Here is a 24,787-nt window from a genome sequence, read left to right as displayed (position 1 = left end):
TTCCGACATCCAAACACACTTGTTGAACTGGAGCATCTGCATTTTCTTGTGGGTATGCTGTTGGCTATGCATCTTCTTCATCACTGCATATGCTGTCGCAAAATTCAGATTCATCGTATTGATATCCAAGATCATCTAATGAATATTCTTCTTCATCAAAAGGCAAGAAAATGCATGGAGCTTTTGTTGGATCTGGATTTTGAATGAATGTTTGACATGTAAGAGCAAGCCTTCTAACATTTTTTACTTTTCTCTTGCTCTTACCCATTTCTTCAGTTAGAGTACTCTCTTTTTCAGGCTAGGATTGGGGTTGAGGAACTGAGGCTAAACCTGATGTGGATGCTGCTTAGTGTTGCTGTTCAACTATTGGTTCAGGCACATATTGTGTGAGTATCTCATTCGTTCCACTAGATGTATTTGTTTCTTGATGATTTTTGGGTTAGGAGTTTTGCTTGAGCTTGGTTCACTGCTGGAAGGTATATGGAGTGAGGAAGTTTTGCCTTCTAGTGGAAATGATACTTGGGTGTGTGTTGCAGTGGCTTCTTCAGAGTTTGGGTTAGGGTGAGAGAAGGATCTAATGGGTTGGGAGTGATTTTCAGTGGGCTAAGGGTGAGGTTATGGGCTGGGATTGAGGTTTAATGGGCTGAGAGTGAGATTTAGTGGGATGGGATTGAGATTTAATGGCCTGGGAGTGAGATTCAGTAGGATGGGATTAAGATTCAGTGTGCTGGGAGTGAGATTTAATGGGCTGGGAGTGAGATATAGTGGGTTGGAAGTGAGATTTTTTGTTCACTGTAACTTGGGCTACATTCTTAACTTGTCCACTCTCCTCAGTTTTCCCTTCCACTTTGCTATTCATCTCTTCTGCAATGACATTCCTAACCTCCACAATAACAACATCATTTTTACTTAAATGCTCTTCATCATCTTCGGCTAGCACAGGAAGACTAATTGGATGCTCAGTAAATACATTCATTCGCCTATTATGATTTATGGCAGCTTCATACATCTCAACTATATCAATGTCAGTCCTCAGTAACTTCAACCCATTTTTAAGCTCTTTACCGGGTCTCAGCCAATAGCACTTATTCACAAGAGTATATCCAATATCCCTTAGGAGACCCTTGATGAAGAAATTGTTCAGTGTGTCAATGTTAACCCTTCTAACTTCGTTAACATCACCTCTAACATATTCCACATTTCCATCACTGTGTCTTACAAACCTTCCACTGTGGTGTATGAATAAAGTTATATGAGTTGTTGCTGCCATCTACCTAAATATGATATAATATTAAAACTCATACTAAAATTATCATGATTAATTGCTAAAAATCTTAAACCAAATATTCAATTAAAAGAAAATAAAATAAAATAATTAACATGCAAATTTATACCAAGAAAAGAACTTCAACAAACATAATCGCTATCATAATAAAGATCATTAGGAATCACATTTCAAGTTAATACTCTTACAATATGAAAAGCATGTACATTTAAAATGAACAAAGAGAAAACAAGAAGAAGTTGAAGTGGGAAGTACTATGTTGCTAAGCATTGGCATTAAAGCCAATGCAATAAGTCATCGTGGTTTATATCTAGCTATTAAAATAATTAATCTTATCTACTAAATGTATATAATATCTAGTAGAATATAAATTTGTTGAAATTTCTTGGTTTACTATTGGAACTGTCTTATATATCTAAGATATTCATAGTCACAAGCATAAAAATGAAAGATATGGTTTTAAAAGAAGCTGCAATATTGAGATTGAGATGAGACAATGAGAAGCAAGGATGATGAATGGGGAGTGGTGAGTGTGGACCAATTATGTCTTGGCTGTATCAGACACTATGAAAAATCGAAATTGAAGAAATTCCTACTCTAAAAATTAAGTTACTACTTTTATAGTATATATAATCCTCACGGTGCATAAATCATAATAGTGCTTGAAAATTGTTTCAAGTGAATACAATATAAACTATATATACAAATAATTTAGTTCCATTCAATACTTCAATTATATTCGTAGCTATGCCAACCCATAAAACTGCCCTACCCTCAGGTTTCACTGGCCACCATTACGTATAGAGAAAAGCAAAGTGCAGTGAGTCTTCTTAAACTAACAGCAATCAATCAAGAACATTCAAGTTAGGAATTAACAATAAACAAAAATTACTAAAGTAACAATGAATAAAGTATTGAAACTTAATCAACAATCACCAACAATCAATAACCTAATGAGTAAAATCTTTATAACATTTTCAAAGGAAATCATTAATAAATTGGGAATTCTGCAATGGTAGTATTTGCCCTAACTTAAAAAATGAAAACAACAATGAAAAAAAGAAAGAGTAGAAGCAAGCACCAACCGGAACACAAGCAACGAGGGTGACGACAGGAAGGCGATGGCGAGTACTTTGAGGGCACGTTAACGAGATAACGACAATTAAGACGAGAACGTACAAGCTCTGAATGCACGACACAAAGGACCTCTGCAACAGCGACTACATCGGCGACGCTCACAAACGATGAACACCGGTGAAGATCGATGACGTTTGTTGGGTTAGAGGAGAATCGACATCACCATTGATAAAGAACCTTTACTCTACGCGTGAAACCCTTGGTGTTTCAATTTGGTACCAAAAGACTCTGATGAGTGATTAGTTTAGTAAAATAGTATTTTATTATTAAATCAAAATAAAATAATGACATATTGGATAATAAACAGCCACGTAGGAAGCCAAACTAACGAAAAATTTTAAAAATTGACATTTGATTAGAAATGTGAAACGGGACAAATCTTTCATGGTTACAAAGTAAATTTAAATTAGTCATGGTCAGTATTATCAGACCTCAATCTTTCATGATTAGAAATGGTTAGTTACTCTATATTATATGTCGAAGATGGAATATTAAAAAAAAATTATTTTATGAAAATGATTATGTAAGGATACATGAAGTCTAAAAAAGTTAGACACTAAACTCTAGTAACTTTATATATTGTTTGATTAAGGAGTACTTTGTTATATGTAAATTTTTTTTAAAGTTAAACAATAAGTATCAGAAATATATAAATCGTATATATTAATTTAATTAATTTTGTTATAGAATACTAACCAATTATGTTATTACGACGTCTGTTGCTTGGACCAGCTCCATTATCATGCGCTTCCATTCCTAGATTTTTCAAAGAGTAGAATATAGATATTAAACAAAAATTGAATTTATAGCAAAACAAATAAATTATCATTATACATGTTAAGTTTTATGTTACCTGAAACAAAATAATGATGATGGATGGCTCTGTCCATTTGTCTAATTATAGTTAATCGAGCCACTCATGTGTTTGTATTTAATCAGTCACTCCACCTGTGCTTAGTAATGGATTTAGCATAGGAATTGTATTAGATGACACGACAACTTATTTTTCTTGTCGAATCATCTCCCGGTAAGTTGCACGTCTTTAGATAGGTGTTGTTGCCTTTGTTCTTCGCTCATGTTTTGTCTTCTTCGCCTAGCATATTCTGTCAAAGTGGGTCGATGTTGATGTGATTGTTGATTCGTTGAATTTTTCATTTTTATTTGTCAGAACATAATGTAGCAAGACGCAAAGAAGAAAAAAGATTGCAAGAGCACGATTGAAAGTGAAACAGATATTTAACTCTCTCGGGGGTTAAGTACAATTGAAGATGGAGAAGTTTTTTTTATTGAAAGTGAATCCATTTTTAAATTCTGTCGTGGGGTAAAGCCATTTTTTTAATAAAAAGAACCAAAAAAATTAAGGACATAGAAATAGTTTTTTTATTGAAAGTAAATCAATTTTTAAACTTTGTTGTGGGATAAGGCTATTTTTTAATAAAAAAAAAAACAAACAGGGATAAAATAGGAAGAAGGAATTGGATACCAAATTTTCGTATCCCTATTATATATTGATATAGATGGGTTTACCATGATTTCGTTCATCCCACAATGCAAATTGAGAAGTCATTATTCTACAAAAAAATCAGTTATTTTGTTTTTTTTTTCTTCAGTACAAAAGTTCAATTACTACTATTGTTCCCTTTTTCTTAAAATATTTTGGGTTCGGGCAGTTACATTCTACACGTTTTATGGATATCAATTTAATTCGTATAATAACAAAAAGTCCAAAGATCCCGTATTTTTTCTTCCAACTATGCATTTCAAAACAATAAATTCCAGGGAGCTCACAAATAAACTGTTCACTTCGCCAACCACCTTAAACACTTAATTACAAAACAAATTAAAACATAACGATTCTCAAATGCGGAATGGGACATGTTCCTTCCTCTGTTTCATAACCACACTCACTTCATCTGTCGTGCTCTGATGTTAACACGCACAGACAAGATAATACGATATGCTAAAAAACTACATCAACACAATAGAATTTTCCTTCATATTATAGGCATATGCTCTTTTATTATTAGAATTGATATATTCTATTAGCCATTGCTTTATTTATTAATGAAATTAAACAAAATAGAATTTTGAAGGCTTAAACTCATGTGTTCGATTCTTCTAGATGAAATGAATGATTGAGCAATAGAAATAAGTATTATTACTTTTAGATAAACTTCATTAATGTGAAAAGAGAATTAGTAAAATACATAATTCAGTATTATTACTTACTAAATGTACATATTCTAAGTGTCTATTGCAGTAACTTATCACATCATGAAGTAATTCTCATTGCAAAAGTACAGAGAGATTTTTATGTTCATTTGTTGAATAGATTAACTAAAACATGCATAAAATGATTGCAATACAAGAAACTTTAACAAAGGACTTATTACCACATATGAAGTAGCCATCTACACAATAAAGTTCTGAAGTTTTTAAACAACAAAGTATCAAATAATTTTTCAAAAAAATTCTTTGCAATTAATAATTTCAAGCTCACTCCATTGTTGTAAATAAATCTCTAACAAATATTTTATTAAAAATCAAATTTTGAGACATAGATACCTTACTAAAGTTAATTTCCTTAATATTATCATGAAAGTACTGTCTGCAACACCAAAAAAATAGTCTAATTCAAATTTTGGTTGAAAACAAATATTTTCTATTAAATATATAGAACAAAAATTTTAAGCATTACTACGTGTATTCAGAATAAAAAAATCCCATAGGAACGCTATCTTCACAAATGGTCCTTGGGTTAAAACTATAGTTGTGCGGGTATAAAACTGATGAGTAAAGAACACGATCAACTTATGATATTTAACTAATGAGTGATTTGTGCTTCAATACATAAAAAAATCCTTCGTACAAAACATAGACTATATATTTAACAGAGCGCCAAAATCCTCCCATTTTTCTCCAATTTCAACTTGATGTTTAACCCCAAAGGAAAAAAAAGGCTCATATTTTTTCATATGAAAAAAATTATGGTGTAACGCAATGAAATGGACGTGTGTTAAAAATTTCCGCTGCTATGGTGTCAATCCAAATCGAAACTTGCGTTTTACCTTTTCACTTTGTTTTTTTTTATTTCTTTTTGTTTATGAAAATAATCAAACGCAGCTTGCATTTTAATAATTTGAGATTTTTCAATTTTTTTTGTTTTGCTTTTAGCCCAAACGCAACCTGTATTTTTGAAATGAGAAATATTTAACATTTTTTTAAACTAAAAAATGCAGCTTGCTTTTTTAATTATCAGAAACTTCTTTTTTCGAAAGCTTCAAAATGCAGGTTGCATTTTGTATAGAAAAGAATATTTTAATCGAAAGCCTAACCTATAAATACAAAACGCAATTCATCCGAAGTTCCTCACTTCTACTCCTATTTCTCTTTTTTGCATATATTTCATAGTTGTGAGTTTTTTTTGGCAATTAGTTGTGGCAAAAATGTCGGGTTAGGTGAAGTTGAGGTTATAAAAGGTATTAAAAATTTGCGAGTGTATTATAATGGTGAGATTATACTAAACACACACGAATGAGTGATTTTTGTTTGTGAATGTATTCCATGCACCATAAGTTTTTTGTAGAGTTACAAAATGGTCTTTGTGATAACATATAAAGTCACATTTCAAAAATGGTGAGGAACATTTTATACAAGAATCTCGTACAAGTATTTGGTGGGCTGATACAGTTTCAAATAATGTCCATCACTGATGACGTAAGTATGCAGTAGATGTTCTGTATTTATCAACAAACCCGATTTCACGTGTCGATGATAGAGTTGTAAATTGAGTTCGAATAGCAAATGGGGCTAGGCGCGGTTGGCGAGGAGGTCAATGTTGATGAGCTCAGGGATATAGATACGGAAGAAGATAACAACGATAGTGAAGAGGAGTTCGAAGCCAACTATGAAGTCGATGACAAAAATGATGACGGAGACCTAGTAGGCAATCCGGCGGTGCAAAATGAAACGGATGCGATTGTAAGTCAGCACCCCTTTAGTGTTCCGTCTTTTATGCGGACTCTGGATCTTGAAGCCATGCATGCCTTGGAATTTCCTGAATATGCGAATATGGGTATGTTATGGTTTTTAATTAAAGTTACCACTACCATTTATTTTATTTGCCTTGTTTGACTAATGGTGGTTCACATGTCGTAGGTGAAGGCAATGTTGTGACGGAAGATGGTGAGTTTATTGTCGGAATGGAATTTAGTTCTAGAGTCGGTGATATCTGCAATCAAAAGCTATACTATCTCTAGAGGAGTTGATTACACTGTGTATGAGTCTGAGCCGCAAACATTTTATGCAAAATGAAGGGTTATGGTGCAGGGTGCGATTGGCTTATCCGAGCTAGCTTGATTGGAAAGAAAGATTGTTGGGAGATCAGGAGATACAATGGCAAACATACGTGCACCATGGGAACGATTTCACAAGATCATGCCAAGTTGGACTCAAACACAATTGCACATGCTATTAGACCGTTGGTTGAAGCAGACCCGTCGATAAATGTGAAGTCTATTATTGTAAAAGTTCAGTCTAGGTTCAACTACACTGTAAGTTACCGCAAAACTTGGTTGGCAAAGCAGAAATCTGTCACAAAAGTTTTCGGTGATTGGGAAGTTTCTTGACAGACTCTGCCAGTATGGTTGAAAGCAATGACTGCGAAGATGCCAAGGTCTCGTGTTTAAATAAAAAAGCTCTCTGTTTATCGTGAGAGTGAGGAGGTAAAGGTGTAAGAGTTCTCCATCACGTTTTTTGGAACTTCTATCCGTGTATTGTAGTATTTAGACACTGCAAGCCATTGGTGCAAGTTGATGGCACACACTTGTACGAAAAATATAAAGGTGCACTTTTAGTTACGGTTTCACAAGATGGGAACCGAAATATTGTGCCTATTGCATTTGCGATAGTTGAGGGTGAGACGACAGACATGTGGGAGTTTTTCCTAACCAATTTGTCGAGATATGTTGTTACCATTGATGGCGTGGGTATTATTTCTGACCGTCATAACTCCATCGACGCAGCAATAGCTCGCATTAACGGTGCATGGTCACCACCAAGAGCGTGTCACATGTTCTGCATCAGGCACATCGGGTCTAACTTCTTAAGGAGGTTCAAGGCTCCGTATTTGCATAAACTCGTGGTTAACACAGGTATTTGAATTCGCTGTTATGGTTCTATTTATAGTAATTTTGTGGCATTTGCTTATGGTTACATGGTTCGTTCTACAGGCTATTTTAGATCAGAACAAGAGTACAACAAAAACTACCAAAGACTTAAAGAGCAGGGTGGGGTATATACTCAATGGTGCGATGAAATCGGTGTTTAGAGATGGGTGTTGGCATTCGACACAGGTCATCGTTGGGGACATATGACGACAAACTTGGTAGATTCTGTCCTGAAGGGTACACGCAACCTTCCTGTGACTGCCATTGTTAGGTCTACTTTCTATCGGCTAAACGAATTCTTTACTAGAAAGAGCGTCAAGGCTCATGAGTGTGTCCGCAACGGATTTACGTATTCAGAATTTGCCACCAAAAGAGTTGATAAAAGTTTTCGACGTGCAGGAAACATAGTCATCAATCGGTTCGACATACGCAATGAGATGTTTGAGGTTCGCAAAATGCAAGATGGTTCTATTTACATCGTTAACCTTGCGCAACGACACTACAATTGTGGTCATTTCCAGGTTGAGCGACTCCCATGTCACCACGTTCTTGCATGTTGCACTAACCAGCGTCTTGATTGGCAAGTATATGTGCATGACGTGTACAAGATGTCTGAAATTTGTAAGGTCTACAGAGGTGAGTTTGTTCCGATGGGTGACCCATCTACGTGGGCTAGATATGAAGGAGCGAAGGTGATCGCCAATTAAACATTGAAGAGCGCGACAAAAGGAAGACCGAAGTCAATACGCTACTTGAATGAGATGGATTCGTGGGATATGCGTGGTCCTTACCAGTGTACTATATATGTGGACAGGAGGGACATAGTCATAGCTGATGTCCTCAGCGCGCAGGTCTAAGCTCTGCTTGAGGTCAATAGTGGTTAAGCATTTTACGTGTTTACGCATTTTAAACTAGTCAGTAACTTTTTATATAACTTTTTGTGTAAATTCAATACCTATTTTAAACTAGTGTAAGCTTGTTATGTACCTGCGCAGTTTATTTTTGTATGCGTAAACATTGAATAATAAATACGAAGATAGATAAAAAGTGCAACAGGTTAAACTCAAACAGAAAAATACGAGAACAAAGCTAAATATACAATAATAAATACGAGAACAAATAGAAACATATAAATATACAATATGAGATACAACACTGAATACGAGATACAACACTGAATACGAAATACAACACTGAATACAAAGCTAAACTCAAATAGTATAAGATAAACTGCAACAGGCTACTTTCTCGGGCCCTTCTTCAAATACTGAGATGAGGTGCATTTATCCGGGGGTGTAGTCTGTGTCCTTAAATTATACGGATAACCCTGAGACATACCGGCATCCAGACCACTGCCAACGTCAGAAGCACCGACATCTGACATGCTGGCATTGCCAGGGTCGTACAAACCAGAACCACTCATGTGAGAATATAATTACAACTTTTATTAGCATATATATGAAGAAACAAATTTGTTGGTCTATATGAAATGAAGAAATAATTTTTACAATAGGAAAAAAAGGTTTGTATCCTAACAACTAGAGAACATAAATTGATAAACATAATTTTTTTCTGCGTTGTCTGATTCAAAATGCAGTTGGAATTAAAAAATAATTAAAAAATAATGACTATTAGATCAATACGGTAATTATAAGATAAAGAAAATGATTAATACATGTATATTTTTTTATATTCATGCATTATGTATTTAAATTTATTATGAGGTTAGTTATTTTTTTTAAAGGGAGAACCTTTTTTGTTTCTATGTAAGAGAATGTGACTATTTTCAAAAATGAAAATGGTTGAAGAAGTAAAATTTTTTTTATTTCTTTTATTAAAAATTAAATGTATAATGGAATAGTATATTTCTTAACTTGCAAATTAATATTTGAATATGTATATGAAAATTTATTTATATATTTATATAAAAAAATAATTCAACATAATTGATATCTATATACATTAGATCATAAATATATTAATGTTTTTATAAATAAACTATATATAAATACAATAAAATAGATTTTGTATATGACCCGGGCTATGCCCGGACTTTACACTAGTAACCGGTTATTATCCGCATATAAAAGAGATATAAAACACATTTAGATTGCTACTCTCCTCATGCTAAACGCGTTTTGTAATTGCTTTTTTTTTTTCTCATGCAAAATGTGATCTGCATTTTGCAACTCTGTACGTATTTCGAGTTTACATATATGAATAAGACAGTATGTATTAAAATTGTTGAATAACACTCTCCTTTACTCCATATCTAAATTAATTTCTGGAAAAAGAAGGGAAAGTTCTCAACTTTGTAGCATGACCATTATATTTTTAGCCAAGTGTCAATGTTCTACAGCATGGGGTTTACTATTTGGTTGTCCATCTTTATAATAATAAAAAAAATCGGTAAAATATAAAAAGATATTATTAATTTATTATAATAAAAAATTAAATTAATAATAAAAAATATTAAAAAAAATTTCTAGTCCTCTTTTTAAAATTTTTGTCTAGTAACAAATGGAAGATATGATCGGATTCGTACATGTGTGATGTCAGAAGAGGGAAGACATGGCGAAGTGAAAGCACATTTGATATCAGACTCATACTCTCTGCTAAAAAGAAAAGCTTGCAGATCGACGCAACAAAGAGAAAGAGAAAAAGAAAAGAGAGAGAGCGATGGATTCCTCTGAATCTCACATGGCTACCCTCCCTGAAGATGACGCTAACTCCGATCATCCCCAACAAACTTCCCCCTCAGCTTTCGATTCCGTTCCTCAACGCCCTCCCTCAAATAAGTAACCTTCTCTCTCTCTCTGCGATCTTTTCAGCTCCCACCGCCCATTACTCTCTTCTATATACATGATTGCATTTATGATCGTTTCTTCGGTTCATTTTAGCTGTTAATTGCTTGTTGCAGGAGTTCCTTGGAGAAATATTTACCTGTAGATTGGTCCATCTACTTTGATAAAGAACAAGATGTTGCTATTCCCAATTCCAATGACGTTAGTCCCCTAAACCTAAACCATTGCCACTGCTTTTTTTTCCACACAATTAAATGATTATTCTTTGTAACAACAATAAAGCATTTCATTTTCCATCTATTTAGGTATTTCATGTGTACATGGCAGGAACTGAGGGACCCGTTGTGTTTTGTTTACATGGTGGTGGTTATTCTGGGTATGCTTACCTAGTTTCATTGCTAAATTTCTCTTATTATCTTAGTTATCTCTTCAAATTTTGATTAATGGAGTATTATGATTCATGGGAACTAGAATTATGCCTGACAGCCTGAGTGTAAGACCCACTAAAATTAAATCAAGTGGTAAATGGATATGTTGAATTAGGAGCAATTCGCAGTATATGCTTGATTTGAAAAAGGAGATAGCTGGTATAGCAACTTGATTACCAAAATTGAAGTCTTTGCAATCTTATTTTTCTTTGCTTACAGTTAGTATGACCATTCTCTTAAACGTGTCAAGTCTAATTTTTTGTGGTATTACTCGTAGTTGCTATAATTATTTCGTAGGTTGCAGTCTGCTGAATATTCATTCACGCATTTATTTTCTACAGGCTTTCATTTGCTTTATCTGCAAGTAAAATTAAGGAGAAAGCTAGGGTAGTTGCAATGGACTTCCGAGGTCATGGGAAGTCAGTGTCAGATAATGATCTTGACTTATCTGTTGAGGTACAATATAATAAATAGATTCAATAAAATTGTTTTGTGTGAGGATGTGTACTATATTCAGCATGCTGGCTGTTATACTGTTCATTTACTTGTACATATAACCATCTTTTCATGCAGACCATGTGCAATGATGTAATAGCTGTTATAAAGCAATTATATGGAGAATCCCCACCAGCAATTATCCTTGTTGGTCACAGGTAATCCTTTTTTGTTATCTTAGTAGGAAGGTGGTTCTGTAATAGAAGTATTGATTTGATTCCTGTTATTTAAAAGCTTTACTATCTTCCTAACCCTCTTACATGGATTGTAAGCATTTTGCATAATGTGATTGGTGAATTTGGTTTTAACGAGAGAAATTTTTCGGGGTTATCGGTTCAGTTCTTGATATTCTATATGGCTAAGGCATGATTGTTTGACTTAGGTTGTCTATTTTAAGCTGAATGTGTTTGTAGAGCCTCCACTTTTCTCTGACATTATATCCTTAAATTAATAATATATTGTTTTATCAAATATTTGGTGAACTAACCTCTGTACCATTTTTTTTCTTTCCTTCTAATATAGTAATGATTTTTAAATATGATAATGATGTTAACAATCATTGATAAAAATTTATTTCATCATCAAAGCATGGGAGGGTCAATTGCTGTGCATGTTGCTGCAAGGAGATCATTGTCTACCTTGGCTGGGTTGGTGGTTGTGGATGTTGTAGAGGTTGGTTCCTAGTTAATTTCAACTTATTGTTTCTAATGACCAATTACTCAGTGGCACTGATCTCGAGTAACAAAAATTTCAGGGAACAGCAATGGCTTCACTAATTCATATGCAGAAAATCCTATCAAGTAGGGTGCAACATTTTTCTAGTCTTGAAAAAGCTGTAAGCTATGAGTCTATAGTTTTCTATTTGATTTACAAGTTTTATCTGATCTGGTTGGGACAATTGTGTCTCACTTGAAATCTTACGTATTTACTTATTTTCTTACATTTGTTGTTGTTTGTTTTGCAATTGTTAAATAATTATTTTAATATTTCCCTTTGCATGTCAACCTAATTTATTATTTACTTCCTGAATATTGGGCTCTGCTTTAGAATTGTTCCTAGTCCTAGTCCTAGTCCTAGAAATTGATTTTGCAACTTCTAAAAATTTTTGTTGGAAGTCCATGAATTAAAACATATAGAAGGCCAGATTTTTGTATTTTCAACTTTTGAATTGAGAATTAATTTACTAGTTTCATTTCATGGCAAATTAGTTATTTCATATGGTCCCTTTAAGCTTCTGGAAGCACGCCACAACTGGTGGCAAGAAGCATGAGCACCTAAAAAATTTCTTGTTTGAGGGAATTTGCTTAACTAATGTCAAGCAAAGACAATAGTGGACAAAGAATATGTACCTTTTAGCCATAATAAGCTGGAAGATATGATTTTTATAGCTTATTGCATGTGAATTGGTTGTGTAGTAATGTTTTTGTTCTTCCATTTGTTAGCAAATTGTATAATTGTTCGAGGCAATTATTGCATGTCATATGCTTGTGCTAATGGACCTATGTAATGTAGAGTCTGATAGTAGCTATAGGTTATACTGGTACTTGTGATGTTTTTGCAGACAGGTAACATTTGGGTTGAGCTGAAATTGCTTCTGTGCAGATTGAATGGAGTGTCAGGGGTGGCTCGTTAAGGAATGTTGATTCTGCTCGTGTTTCAATCCCCAGCACCTTAAAGTATGATGATTCAAAGAAATGGTTGGTACTCTTAGCCTTCTGTAATATTGGGTACTTGGGTAGAACAATCCAAGATATAGTTTTCTTCAATTATCAATCTAAACAGTCTGGTTTTGAAGACTTTCGTTCCTGGTTTTTTTCTTGATTGGCTTGTTCTTTATATTGATGCTGCAGTTATGTTTACCGCACAGAGCTGGAGAAGACTGAACAATATTGGAAAGAATGGTACATTAATCAATATTATTTTATTATTTTTCTTTTTACTACTTACTGTAGCTACAAAGTTATAGATAAAACCATTGGCATTCTAAATGTGCTCTCTATTTAAGGGATAGCAAACTTCAGTACAAGTGTAATTCCTGGATGAGTTGTTTAGCCCGCATCTGAATTGCTTGCTCTCTAGGACTGTTGTTTGGATATTTGCATGCATATGGATTTTGACAATGTCTCTTTCTTAGAGACTCAACCTTGGAAACTTAATTTGAAATTGTGCTCATTGGCCTTTTCTTTCCATAAAACTTGTTTGTTTGGTCTTTTATTTCTGAGAGTTAATAAATAATATATTGAAATATTTTCTTATTGCACGGATATGATACTTGATTCTACAAAAATACAACTACGCTAAATTGTGTCAAATATAATGTGACTTTCATGGTGCCTTGATCAACCCATCCAACAGTTATTATTATTATTATTAACATTATTATTCTTATTTTCAGGTATGAAGGTCTCTCGGATAAATTTTTGTCATGTCCGGTTCCAAAGCTGCTGTTATTAGCAGGAACAGATAGATTGGACAAGTCAGCACCTTTAAACTACTTTATATTTGTGTAGTATTCTTCGAATTGTATTTGAGGATTTAATTGAAACGTTTCATTGAGTTAGTTTGTCAATTTCAATAGTTAGAATGGAATTAAACAATCAGATGCAAATTTTATTCTGGAACTAGACCTATCTCTATAAAAAATCGTTGGTGACAACTGTATGGTCTAAGTAGTTAAGTGCAAGGTCACTGTCAGCATCATCTTGGGAAGCACCATATATTAGTATGAAGATGGATATATGATTGAGATAATAATATGACTTTGACGTTGTATAAATAATAAATAATTAAAGTGTAAAGGAGCATTCTATATTTTGTTATTTTGTTTGTCCTATTCTTTTATCCTTATGATGTTCTGAGAAGATAGATGAATTGATCAATGAAATTCTGATATTTTTCTTGGCTATGTTTATCTAACAGGTCTCTCACAATCGGTCAAATGCAAGGGAAGTTTCAAATGATAGTTGTCAGACATACGGGGCATGCTATTCAGGTTCAAAATAACTATGATTTTTGCTTCAATCTTTAACCTCCCTCCCTCTCTCTCTCTCTCTCTCTCTCTAATTTATCATCTAACATATTTCTAGCACTATATTCAGGAAGATTCACCTGAAGAATTTGCAAATCTGGTTATAAACTTTATTTCTCGCAACCGAATAGGCCCTCATGGAGTTGAGGTACGAATGCCTCATCTTTTATATTCTCCATTCTAGACAGATTTCATTAAGTTGGTACCATCCATTGCAAGCTGTTACTTCAAATCCTGGAAAATGGTGTTTTTCATCCCATTTTGGTATGATAAGAAGTCAAGAAGCAATACCAACCTGCTTTATTAAAGCTCTGAATATTATTATTACAACGATTCTTGCATACATGCATATATGTAACATCCACCCTTTAGGCCTTTATCCACTGTTTGAATGGTGATTTGCTGTCACATTACTTGCATCATGCAATATAAGAACTATTTCATAAAAAAGTAATGGAAGTTTGAATTTATTTAAGAACAAAAAGGGTATAGTTGATTCCCTTGTTGTACGACGATTGCTTTCTCCTAAATTTAGTAACTTCCTTTTTTTTTTTAAATATTTTAGATGTGATTTGACTATTCTGCTACTAATTACTAAATATTTGGTTCACAAAATTCTTGGTTTATGCAGATACCTGGCCTCCGCAAGCCAGCCTTTTCAAAACCCTGAACCAGACATTAGATAAACCAAGAATCATACTACTTGGAGTGACAATGGGTGCCTTACTTTGTTGTTTCTAGTTCTTGTGGTTTACATTTTAGTATTAGTATTAAACCTCGAATTTCAGCCCTAACGAAAATGATAGAGGGCAAAGTTGCCTCAGAATTTGAAATTGACAAAATTTTCCTCATCATTTAAAAGAAAGTGATAGATTAGTCATTTTGTAAAAATCTACTCAGTTATGGAAGCGCCAATATGTCTATGTTTTAAAAATTATGATGAGACGAAGTTGTCAATTTCTTGAGGAACTACTCTGTCTTCCTATGTTTCGGTTAGGGGAAAGATTGAGAGTTTACTTTTAAGAATTAATCAATGCTTGTATCTTTTTAGTAGGAGAGGTGGGTAGATGAAACTATAGTTTAGATTATATTAGATATGACGACCATGAGAATCAGATGAGGTTGGGTGTGGATTTGAACACATTACTAGTGAAATGACTAATGAGTCTCTTCCATCAATATTATCATTCATAAAGTTTTGGTCATCTCTTAAAATTAAAGGAAACTCTCCTGAACAGAGTATTTAAAAATCTTCGACCTCTTGGTAAATGGTAGCTAGCAGGACTTTTTTAATTGTTTCACGCGTGAAAAAATATTGAAACAATGATAATATTTCTAAAGGGAGAATTAAAATGATAACCTTAGCGCCAAGTTTTTGACTTAAAATATCGTTATATTTAGTCATCTATATCTATTAATTCTAATTTATAAACATCTAGATCAAGTGTTTTACTTGGCAGCATTCATATAGAACCCAAGAAAATCCACAAAATTAGGATCCATTGAACACTTGTCTAAATTAATATTTGTACTAGTAAATTATTTTATAAAATAAATATTCTAAAATTTAAACACGAGTTATTAGAATAAGAATTTATTCGTTTTACCAAACCTAACTGGATTGTGCTTCAATGACTTCACCCAAAAAGATTCTTATATAAGCACAATGTCAATAATTGGCAATACTAGTTTTATTCAAACTAAATAAGGGTTACGAGTTTGATAATCGCTTACCTAACTTATGCAGAGTCCCTTTACATAGCACAAGGAAAACACGAGAAATTTTAAAAACTCTAAAAATAAATCAAGTCATTTATTTTATTTTTTAACATATCAGCAATAAGAAATCATGATTTTTATTATAATTTAAATTTTAAAAATTGTTCTTCTAAAAAAGTTTAATTTGAAACAAGGATGACAAATTTACATTACCTATCAGTATTGAATAAATAAAATAAATAAACAGCTTGATTTATTCTTGTAGCACTTTTTCATTAGAAAACAAATCTCATGAAAAAGTGAAAAACCGAACTTGACCTAAGCCTCACGCTAACGCCACTGACCAAAGGGAATAATTAGAGGGCCAAAAAGGGTCCACGTCAGCGGAAAAAGTTAGGGCTGCGTTTGAAGCACCGTGGTGACCGCGTTCCATTTTCAATTTCCCACCTTCTCCCTCGAATCCCTATATATATAAATCTTTCTTTACAGCCCTCGCGTTCTTCTCTTCTGTGCCATTAGTTTAGTTTTCACATTCTCATTCCCTATTCCCGAGAAAACAAACGCAGCATTAATGGCGTCTTTTGACCAGGCACCTCCCGGCGACTCCAAGTCCGGCGAGAAAATCTTCAAGACCAAGTGCGCTCAGTGCCACACCGTCGAGAAAGGTGCCGGCCACAAACAAGGTTAGCTCCCTCCTTCATTCCTCGCTATTCATACGATTTGTTTTTATATGTGATCGATATTTTCGATTTCGGATTGAATCGTGTTTGCATGTTTCTTCATTAATGCTTTTCTTATTGTATTTAAGCGAGTTAAGGCCTAGATCTGGAGATCGGACGCTAGTTTTGCATTTCACGTTTTTATCGTAATTGTTATCGTGCGTTAAGTGTGCTTTAATCTAGTTATTCAGATCTGCTTAAAATTTTAGAACAGATGGTATTAGTTGTAAGGTGTTATTGTAAATGCGGTTTGTTGATGTGATTATATGAATGGAAACATTGAATTGTTCTTTTAACATGATTCCCGATGATTTAAATTTAAATTAGAGAATCTTAACACAATTCGGTTCGATTTTTACAAATAGTTTAAGCTGAAGAGCATTTAACAGTGTGTATAGTAAACATATGATACTTGAATACTAATCATAACCACTTGAGGCGGTTATAGAATTGATTTTATGCGTTACCTCTGTGTTCTTTTTGAATAATGTCATTGTCAATTCTGAAGGCTGAAACCGTCACCTTTGTTTATAATTTCAGGACCCAATCTGAATGGTTTGTTTGGAAGGCAGTCAGGCACTACTCCTGGATACTCCTATTCTGCTGCTAACAAGAGCATGGCTGTGACTTGGGAGGAAAAGACCCTATATGATTACTTGCTTAATCCCAAAAAGGTAATCATCACTGACATATTTCATTCAATTGTGACATTAAGAAAATATGTTTGCCATGCAAGACGTCGCTGACTTGTGTATTTTTTTGTGACCTTTTTTTATCCTCTTATGCAGTATATTCCAGGGACAAAGATGGTGTTTCCAGGTCTTAAGAAACCCCAGGAACGCGCTGATCTTATTGCATATCTGAAAGAATCAACTGCACAGTAAATTTTTGTTAAAGTTTTATGAGATTTAATTTTTAGACATTTAGTTCAGCCGGTGCAGTGATTACTGTAGAATTGGCGAATAAAGTAGATCACATTGTTTGCAATGCTATTTTGTTCATTTTGCATTGCTTTTATAAGAGGCTGCCGTAATATGGCGGGTGTAACATTCAATCCAATTATCAGTTCATTATTGAAACATTCAAATCGATATTTGGTTACCAGAAGCAGAATTAGTCAGTTACCACTCTTAAGTCTTTGCTGAATTATTTGACGTTATTTTTGCTTTTCATGGTTTGCTTGCAATTAATCTTCAAATGTTCCATTCACTTTATTGGAACACTAGTATACCATGTACGATAAGGTTTCCTATTTTCCTTTTGTTATTTAGCAAGTAGGTAAATGACCAAAATGTCCTCCATATTAGAATCGTGCCCCACTCCTAGCTCTGTTCCATCTTCCTCCTATCGGGCCATCGCATGCCCTTTATTGCCGACATCACCATTCCTCGCCGGATTCCTTCTTTTTGCCTTTGTCACCTTCTCCGAGTGTTATTGCCTTCGCTGCCTGTAGTCGTCGCTGCCGTCAAAGTCCTCACCTCCCAAAGGCCTAGCAATCACTGTCGTCTCCTATGCAGTCCGATGCTCTGGCTCTCCTCTACCCGGTCATCATTTGGTCACCTCGCTTGTTCCTTTCTCTGCTTCTCGGTTCAGGTCTTCACTCTTCAATACTTGAGGTATGTTACAGTTTTACTTTTTAAAAATTTTCAAAATTATTATTTTTTATAATTTTTTATTATTATTATTATTATTATTATTATTTATCTATTTTGATTCTCAATAAATTTTGAATTAGGCGTTTTCAATTAAAGTTAATTATTCGATTAGTTCCTAATAATTAATTTAGGCAATCAATTAGGTTCTTTGTTTCATCAACTTTGACGGATGACAAAATAGTTTCTGACAATTTTAAAGAGGGACAAAATGATCGCTGATCCCTGTGTTAAAAAATGATACCGTTCTTTTCCAATTTTCACATATCTCGCATAATTCTAATAATCTAAAATTTAGTTTGATAAAGTTTTTATTTTTCAAACTTGTAAAAGCTAGCTTTTAAAAGATGACTTTTTAAGAAGTGTAATATTTATGTTTGGTAAATTAAATTAAAAATAACTTTAATAAACACAAGCAATAACAATTATGTTTGGTAAAATAGTTTTTAAAATTTAAAAATACTATAAGAGACATAAATTTATGCGTTAAATTTAAAAATTAGTTAATATATGAGATTATATTAGACTTTTAAATTTTAAAAAGTATAAGCCAACTTTAAAAGTTCTACTTTAGGTGCTTTTAAAAGTACTTTGATCTTTTAAAAGTTACAAGCACAAACACATGGTCTTTTTTATTTAACTTACACAAATGAGGAGCTTGTGTTTTTAAAAAGCACAAGCACTTCTTTGAAAAAATTTACCAAACTAAGCCTAACACTGCAATATTAAGTTAAAAAATGCACACTCTACAACTTTAATATTTACAAGAAGAAAAATACTCAACTTGTTCTTAACTAATTCATACTTAAGAAACTAATGACTATGTCTCTCAAATACTTGTCGTATTTGATGGATCCAATAAATCTAGACAGCAAATATGATTTGTTAAAACCCGTATTTGCTAAAACCCACTATCATCGTCGCCATCTCTTTCCTCCTTTACCGTATCATTTTTATGGCCATATTGTCCACCACTCCGATCGCTTCCTTTAGTTTCTTCTCCGAACCAATGTTCAGTAATCGTTTCAGTTTCTATATGAGTGGCAATGGCGACGTTGCTCGCTATATCGATAACTTAGATGCAGGGTCGAATTTGTCTGCCAACTTAGACTTTGGGAGAGAAGGAATGAAGCACTCGCGATCCATTTCAAATGAGAATTTGCATATAATGTCGAAGGAGAATCTTCTCATGATGTCTTAATGTCCAACAATCTATATTGCTTGCTAGAGAATGGAGAAAGACATGTCCTTTGAGTAGTTGTGGAACTTGGTCTTGAAGATGTAGTGGGTATTGTCGGGGTTGGAGGTGTTGTTGTTATCAAGAACGTGGAGGTGGATGCTTGTGGTGGGTGAAATGCGGAGGAGGTAAGTGTACCAGTTACAGAAATTTGAAAAGTGTGTGGTGCATGACATGTTGAGGTAGGTGCGACACGCGTGACAGTTACACCATGGCTTGATCTTAGAGTTGAAGAGGAGGAAGGAGAAGATGAAAAAGAAGATTATGAAAATAAAGAAGGAGAGTATGAATGTTAGGGTTATGCAAGATACGATGAAAATTGGTGGAGAACGGCAGCGTTTTCAAACAGAGAGAGGGCAAATACTATTTTGTCATCTGTTAAAATTGTCAGGGACCATTTTGTTTTCCGTTAAAATTATTAGAGACTCTTTTGTCTTTTGTTAGAATTGATAGAACAAAAAATCCAAATAACCGACAATTAATTATTAGAGATAAATCGAATAATTAATTTTAGTTGAAAATAAAGTATCTAATCTAAAATTTTTTAGAAATTAAAATGGATCATCATTGTATAAAAGTAGCAACTAGCAAGCATCTTACAAAAAATAGTTAACAAAAAAATCGAGTTGTAGAAATCCCTTTGCCTGGGCTTTGCATAAACGATGCCAATCGAGTGCGTTCTTAGATGACAAAATAGTATTTCCGCTTAATCAAGTGTCGGGGGTTCGAATCTCGCTTTGTGCATGTAGCAATCAATTGGCCAGCGACAGACCCTTAAATGGAGCTTAGATCCGCGACAGATTAGTCCTTGACCTGTCGGGTTGGAGGATACCGTGGACAAAAAAAAAAAAAATCTATTTAAATAAGTATTAGTTTGAATCCTGCTTTTATGTATGCAGCAATGCATTGACAACAGAATAGTCCTTAATCTGATAAGTTAAAAAATACAATAAAAATTAAAAAAATAGAAATACAAAAGAAAAAAGCAAAAAAAATTGATCAAAAAGAGATATACTGTGATTTGATTTGATATGAACAAGCAATCTAACATGTTACAAGTCCTGCGTTTTGTCGTATTTGTTCCTTACTTGCTGGAAGCTCTCCTTCAAATGCATGTAAAATGATCTTATGATCTCCATGTCAATAACCGATTCTTTTTCTCCCGAACCAATTTATAAGAGAATATATTTGATGAATATATCAAGTACCAAAAATTTTTACCAGATTCTTTCTTTCCAAACTAATCCCTGTTTCAATAGTTCTTTCCCAATTCTCTCCATAATATATCATATTAATTTATTCCATCATCGTTTGTGGTGCTTATGGTAAATGCTCTTAACCCTGGAGGATATCATATGCTTCAAATTGATTCAGACAATAGTATATGAGAAACTTCCACACAATAAATATAGCTCTGGTGACAGTTGTATGTATCTAGTTTCTAGTATCGACTTTGCGCAATAACTGTTACGCTATGCGGAGTACTATCTAAGCAAATAAGCATCTTACATAAATTACTTTAATAACATTTGTATATGTATGGGTCCCCAAACTGCCCCTCCATTGCAAGTAGTAGTTATTTCGTTAATTCCGAAGTACATAACACCGGTTAGCCTTAATTTTGAAAAGTAGGGAGCGTCAAATGTCAAATGTCAACGGTGAATTCCGAATGAAAATGTCAACAGTAAAACTCGCTGCACAAAAGTCATACCCGTTGGGTCCAAATAGATTTGGGCGGCTACGATTTCTGCATCATTCTCCTTTTAAGTTTTAACCTTTAAACTCATTCAATTAAGCATCCTCTTTTAGAATTTGGTTACGCGAAATCAAAGATTCAAGGTTAAATTAAAACGACGACGTGAAATACAAGACATTGCTAACATGCTTAACAGCTTAAGTTCAAACTACTTGGTCCATTAAATCTACGACTGCAGGTTGAGTGGTTTAATTTGTCTCCCTATTAGATGAATAAGCGCATTTTAAAAAGCTACTCACATATATATATATATATATATATATATATATATGGGTCCATCTACTGTACAGATGCATTTTTGTACAGATTTACAGATTTTTGTTTTATTTGATTTAAAAGTGTGTCACTAAAAGTGTTGCTTAAAGAGAAAGTGTTGCCCTTAATCGTTAACTTGGCTCTGATACCAATTTTTTAATTTCGACTTTTCTTTTAATTTCTTTTTCGAAATTTCTATTAACTCTTCATATTTTACTTTGAGTAAGTTTATAATTTGTATATGTGCTTTATTTAAAGGATTTTGATAAAAAGTATTGACCATTTCTACTATTTCTCTTGCATTTATTACTAGTCTTTGATGTTTTGATTTATAACTTTTCAATCTTGTTTTAGTTTATAATATTCTTTTTTGCATGGATTATTGTATATAAAATCTTTTATCTGTTTGTCTTTTTCTTTAATATAATTTCTCAAATCCTCAATAACTCCTTTTATTTCTACAATTTCTCCTGTTTCTAAATATCTTTAATTTTTCAATTTCATTCTCCATTTTTTCTTTCAATATCTTTAATTCTTTTAAGTCATAATATGGTTTTCCAGGCATTTATAAATTTTTTAAGTTTAATTCCAACTTGTTTATATTTATTCTTATTTCTATCCTTTTTATTATAAGATCATCAATTTCAATCTGAAGATTGTTTAATTCCCTTTTATACTCCTTTATTTTACCTTTTAATTTTCTCGTCCTATTTCTTTTTATTTTATTTTCTGGTTTTTCAATCTTTTTATGCTTCATTATTTATTTTAAAATTTCTGCAAACTCTATCATTGATTCATCACTATTTTCTAGAGATTCTATTAATTTCTCTAGCTTTTCAACTTCTCTTTTCAACTTGTCATAGATTATTTTTAGGGCTTCAAATGCTCTTTGATTTATTTCAGAAAACTGTAAATAATTCAAACGATTTTCTCTTTCAAATAGCTCTTGTTTCTTGTCTTGATAAGTTACATATATTTCTTCTTTATTTATTGTCATAATTTAGTGTTTAGGGTTTCATTTAATTTTTCGACCTTTTTTGTTAGTTCTTTTATTTCAGAATTTTTTTCTTTAATTTTTAACTTAGATAAACTTAAAGGGCTATTAATTTTAGATTCTCTTATTTGAAAATTCGATGAAACTAATTTTCCTGATAGTTCTTTTAATAATAGAATTGGGTTTTCAATAGCTTTATATTTTGGTATTTCTTTACAATTTTCTGAAATAATTCATCAATATAAATTTTTTCTCTGTTTTAAAATATTATACTATGATGGCTATTTGTTAAAGCATAATTTATTGCATATGTAATTGAAAATGGTTCATCATCTTGTTCCATTAGATTCTTTCTGTGAAATTTATAAGCTAAGCTTATAGATCTTCCAAGATTTTCAATTGATAAAGGTATAGCGTATCCAAGATGGGCATTGAATTTAACATTTACGTTTGCCAAGTTTCCATGAACAATTCCAATTATTTGATCTATTGGGTCATCAGTAATTCTTTTATCACAGATTGCTAAGCTTATTGGTGAATTAATTCCTTTCATATATGTAGATTTGATTAAGACTTGTATAGTACTAATATAAATCCATCCAATTTTAGATCTTTTTTGTTGATCCTTAATTTTCTCAATCTGTTTACTCAATTCTTCATCATTTATCAAAGCTATTTCAAGTTCTCCATTGGCGGATTTTATCTTTATAGGGGCTTCAAGTTGAATTTTTCCATAGTATATTATATTTTTTCTATTAAAAACTTCTTTTAAAAGATTTTGTTTATTAAAATTTTCATTTGATTTGAGATTTAATTCTGTTTTTAGAACAGCCTGTTTTTCATTATCTAATAAGACAGATAATCTATAATAATCAGATTCTTCGGTTAATTCTAAACTTTCTAAATAATTCATAACTAAGAGATTAGGATAAAGGCGTACCTTTCTGGAGAAAAACTTCCTTTATTTAGTATATTTTACATAAGATGTTTTTATCTCCAGAGGGGAGATGATAGATATTAACTCCAGAGGGGAGTTTAAAACTATTTTTCCTAAGGGAATTCTTTTGTCAGACTACAGAATCGCCTCGGCAGCTTCCTCCTTGCTCTCCTAGCATATGAGTACTCTTAGCCTCCTGCTTTCTATTGTCTGATGCCTTCTATAATTGCCTAAGCAATCTATTTATAATGGTTGGGTCTGATGGACAATTCCCATCCTTTCCCTTCTTATGACGTCATTGCTTACGTCATTGTTTATTATCTTGCACCAGCTACATTGTTGGTGCTCTATGACCTAAGCGCTTACGTCATTATGCAATAATGTTGAGAGATGCTTCAGATGCACTGTCCTCTTCTTTTATGTGGGTGGATGAGCTGTCTTCTTCTTTTATCATGCGGGTAGATCCTATTTCATTATTGCTTTCTTCAGATATTTCTGAGACACACAGCTGGCACTTGTGGTCTTCTCTGTTTTTTATCAAATAGCAGAGATTCCTTTTTATCCCTTTAGAGAGTTTTTCTAAGAGTCCGGATAGATTGTAGAATGCAGATTCAAACTCTACCACGAATCTCATCTCTCTTTCTTCAATTTCATTTCTTTTACTGGACACAAGCAGAGTATTTCTGCTTTTATAATTGATTCTTGTGTGAGATTCCCTTGTTATCTTTTGAGTTCTTTCGAAGACCCTTGCTAGTATGCTGGCTAGTCTTCCTTCATGTCTGTAAATTGTTAAGTCTTGAATCTGATCAATTGGTTGAAAATTTCCTGGAAAGACGGACATGAATATTACTTGGTGTACTGGAACCAAGCATTCTTCTTCTTCATTAAAAATAGGTTGACTGTTTGTAAATTTTTGGGATATATCCCTTGGATTTACATTGTCAATCATATTTTTAAATCTCTTTACTGCATCAACAAATCCTGTAGAAAACTCACTAATAATTTTTAGATCATTAAAAATTAAAATTGTATCAATCAATCCATAATGGAAAAACTGATAGGTGTCTGATGGGGAAGCATCTGAAAATATAACCAGTTTTGTTAGCTGTTCTTTGGCAATAGGATAATATCCTAAAATTACCATTTTTTCTTCAGTCCAATTTAGGACTATGT

The 24,787-nt window shown here is 33.0% G+C and overlaps 2 protein-coding genes across 3 annotated transcripts; both read left to right on the top strand.

Moving 5' to 3' along the window:
• Positions 1–10,098: 10,098 nt before the first annotated feature.
• On the top strand, positions 10,099–15,632 carry LOC130982805 (uncharacterized). Of its 2 annotated transcripts, XM_057906903.1 has the most exons (13): positions 10,103–10,388; positions 10,511–10,595; positions 10,700–10,770; positions 11,164–11,278; positions 11,396–11,475; positions 11,905–11,989; positions 12,072–12,152; positions 12,920–13,014; positions 13,168–13,218; positions 13,713–13,793; positions 14,237–14,309; positions 14,416–14,493; positions 14,977–15,622. In XM_057906903.1, exons 1-13 carry the CDS (start codon positions 10,270–10,272, stop codon positions 15,013–15,015), a joined length of 1,053 nt encoding a protein of 350 aa, XP_057762886.1. In that variant the 5' UTR covers positions 10,103–10,269; the 3' UTR covers positions 15,016–15,622. The 2 variants fall into 2 exon arrangements, with proteins under 2 accessions (XP_057762887.1, XP_057762886.1); XM_057906904.1 differs by lacking the exon at positions 13,713–13,793 and having other exon boundaries at positions 10,099–10,388; positions 14,977–15,632.
• Positions 15,633–16,517: 885 nt separating this feature from the next.
• LOC130982441 (cytochrome c) lies at positions 16,518–17,874 on the top strand. The gene is made up of 3 exons (XM_057906450.1): positions 16,518–16,747; positions 17,324–17,457; positions 17,572–17,874. Exons 1-3 carry the CDS (start codon positions 16,636–16,638, stop codon positions 17,665–17,667), a joined length of 342 nt encoding a protein of 113 aa, XP_057762433.1. The 5' UTR covers positions 16,518–16,635; the 3' UTR covers positions 17,668–17,874.
• The last annotated feature ends 6,913 nt before the right edge of the window (positions 17,875–24,787 follow it).

This window comes from Arachis stenosperma, chromosome 5, assembly GCF_014773155.1.
Source record: "Arachis stenosperma cultivar V10309 chromosome 5, arast.V10309.gnm1.PFL2, whole genome shotgun sequence".
NCBI classification, from domain to species: Eukaryota; Viridiplantae; Streptophyta; class Magnoliopsida; order Fabales; family Fabaceae; genus Arachis; species Arachis stenosperma.
This window is presented reverse-complemented; position numbering and strand designations above follow the sequence as displayed.